The sequence below is a fragment of the Apis dorsata genome, unplaced genomic scaffold, assembly GCF_000469605.1.
Source record: "Apis dorsata unplaced genomic scaffold, Apis dorsata 1.3 scaffold_188, whole genome shotgun sequence".
Lineage (NCBI taxonomy): Eukaryota > Metazoa > Arthropoda > Insecta > Hymenoptera > Apidae > Apis > Apis dorsata.
The window spans coordinates 1243827-1245947 of record NW_006263473.1 but is presented as its reverse complement, the minus strand read 5'-3'; the positions used below and the strand labels follow the sequence as shown (position 1 = coordinate 1245947).

Genomic DNA, 2121 nt, shown 5'->3' with positions numbered 1-2121 from the left:
CCGTGTGCTTCCTCTTGTACACGGAGGATCGTGCCAACGCGGCTGTTCAAGGGTTGGCGCCGTCAGGCGTCGCGGCGCCCCAAATGGCCAACGGTTTCGTGCCCGCAGCCGCGCCTCTCAGAAAAGAGACGCCGCTTAACGTGCAACCGAAGCCAAAGGTGATTCAAGCTGGACCCGAGCAAGGTAATTAATCGTTTGTTTATGCAAAGGGCGGCTTCCTTTTGGGAATTTTGCTTCGAGGCTGGGGGAGAAATTTTGATGCTAGGAGTTTGGGGAGGAATTTCAGGATTTCAGTTTGTTCAGATTTGAGGAATAATTTTAATAATTAATCGTGAGAGTAAGCCACAATTTGTAAGAAAATTATATAATATAATATAATATAATATAATATAATAGGTTAGGATTTGGGAATCAAAGGAGCAAAAAGGAATTTTGAAAGTTATATGAAGAAATAACTAGGGACAGGGATATGAAGATTATGTTATGTTTCTTGGCTGTATTAAAGAGATGTAGATTTGAGATTTGCAACGTTATGAAATTCTATAGTTGAATTATATATATATTATAGTTGAATAAGGGTTGAGGGAACATTTTACGCGACAAAATATTTTATACATATTTTGTATTCCTTGGAAGAATATTACGCAGACTTATGAAATTGTACATTATGTGCAAACGTCGCCATAACCTCCAAAAATAAGCTTCAACATTTTTGCATATCTACCTCTCCTCCAAACTTCATCCTTCAAAGATATCTTACATTTTTTACAGATACCCTCCTCATCGTTAACTTATAGTTAGAATCATAAATCGAGGGGAAAAAGAGCAGAGCATCTTTCCAACTCTCTCTCTCTCTCTCTCTCTTTCTCTCTTTGCGTCGTTCCACAGGAACAAAGAACGTCCGATGTACAAAAGATTGCAACCGGAATTTCGAAAGAGAGTCGAAGTGGAGGGCGGGATGGTTGATACACGAGGGTAGTTTCACCGCGGCAAAGTTCGCAGCTCTAAAGCAATTTGTCGTGCTCTTTATTGCCGCATCGCGCGCACCGGGGCCCACCTCGCTCGACCGGGATAAAATTATTTCCTAGACGAAGCCAAGATGCCGTGGAAACCTCTCTCGCCTCCCCACCCTTCTCTCTCTCTCTCTTTCTCTCTGCCATCTTACCTATGCCTCGGTGCCAATATGACGCGCGAAAAATAAAAGTCGAATTTGTTCTGGAAGGCTCTTAGAAAAGGAGGCAGGATGGATACATTGTGAAAATTCAATTCGCGTCGTCTTTCGTTTTCCGCCGTCGTTTCTGCAATCCATTCCGCCCTCGTTTGTATTTCGTTCGTTTGCCGTGTGTCTTTATTGCTCCCGCGATAAAGAAATTGGATTTGGAATCATTTTGTTAGTGGATCGAGAACGAGTGAAATGAGTAGAGAGGTACTGTAGTTTTTTGGAGAAGAAGAGGGGGGAGAGGAGGAGAAGGAAAATAATTTTGAGTATATATAGACCAGTATCAGTTTGAACGTTTGATAATGTTTGCAGGATGTTTGTGGAATCTTAAAGAAATTTTTTTTTATAAATCTTATGGTAGATAAATGAAAGTTCTTTTCTTTTTTTTTTTTTAAGTTTAAAGTTAGAAAGCGGAAGTTAAGGATTAAATTTTACGAGACACTCTCTTTGTTAGAGAGTTCATTAAATAGAAGTGAGAAATTTTCTATAATATTATGCGTGTATTATTAACAAGTTCTCTTAAGACAGAACTAAGTGGAACTTCATTATTGAACGTTATGAATCACTGGGATGTTCATGTAACTCTTTTATGAGTTTAAACTTGGGAGATATATCAGTTGAAGTTGGTGAAGATATATAAGTTTAGCATTTCAAGAGCTTAAGATTTATGGTATTAAAGATTGATGCCCTTTTATCAGTCAAGAGAAGTTACCCTTGACGTTCAATGTAATTTTATTCATTTAAGAACTTTAGTTACTAAACAACAACAATAATAATAATAATAAAATAATAATAATAAAATTTTTTTTTAGTGAAATAATTTTCAAATTTCTAGTGCAAATTATTTAGTATATTATTTATAAGAAACATTGTTTTTTTTTAAAGAAAAATAGATAAAGGAT

The 2121-nt window shown here is 37.0% G+C and overlaps 1 protein-coding gene across 2 annotated transcripts in view; it reads left to right on the top strand.

Annotated features, from left to right (window-relative positions):
* The window catches only part of LOC102675450 (putative polypeptide N-acetylgalactosaminyltransferase 9), a 79795-nt gene that overhangs the window by 473 nt on the left and 77201 nt on the right, over window positions 1-2121 (top strand). For both annotated transcript variants that reach the window (XM_031509857.1, XM_006614513.2), the window contains exon 2: window positions 1-183. In XM_031509857.1, the coding sequence (XP_031365717.1) occupies window positions 1-183 (183 nt within the window). The remainder of the gene's footprint in view (window positions 184-2121) is intronic.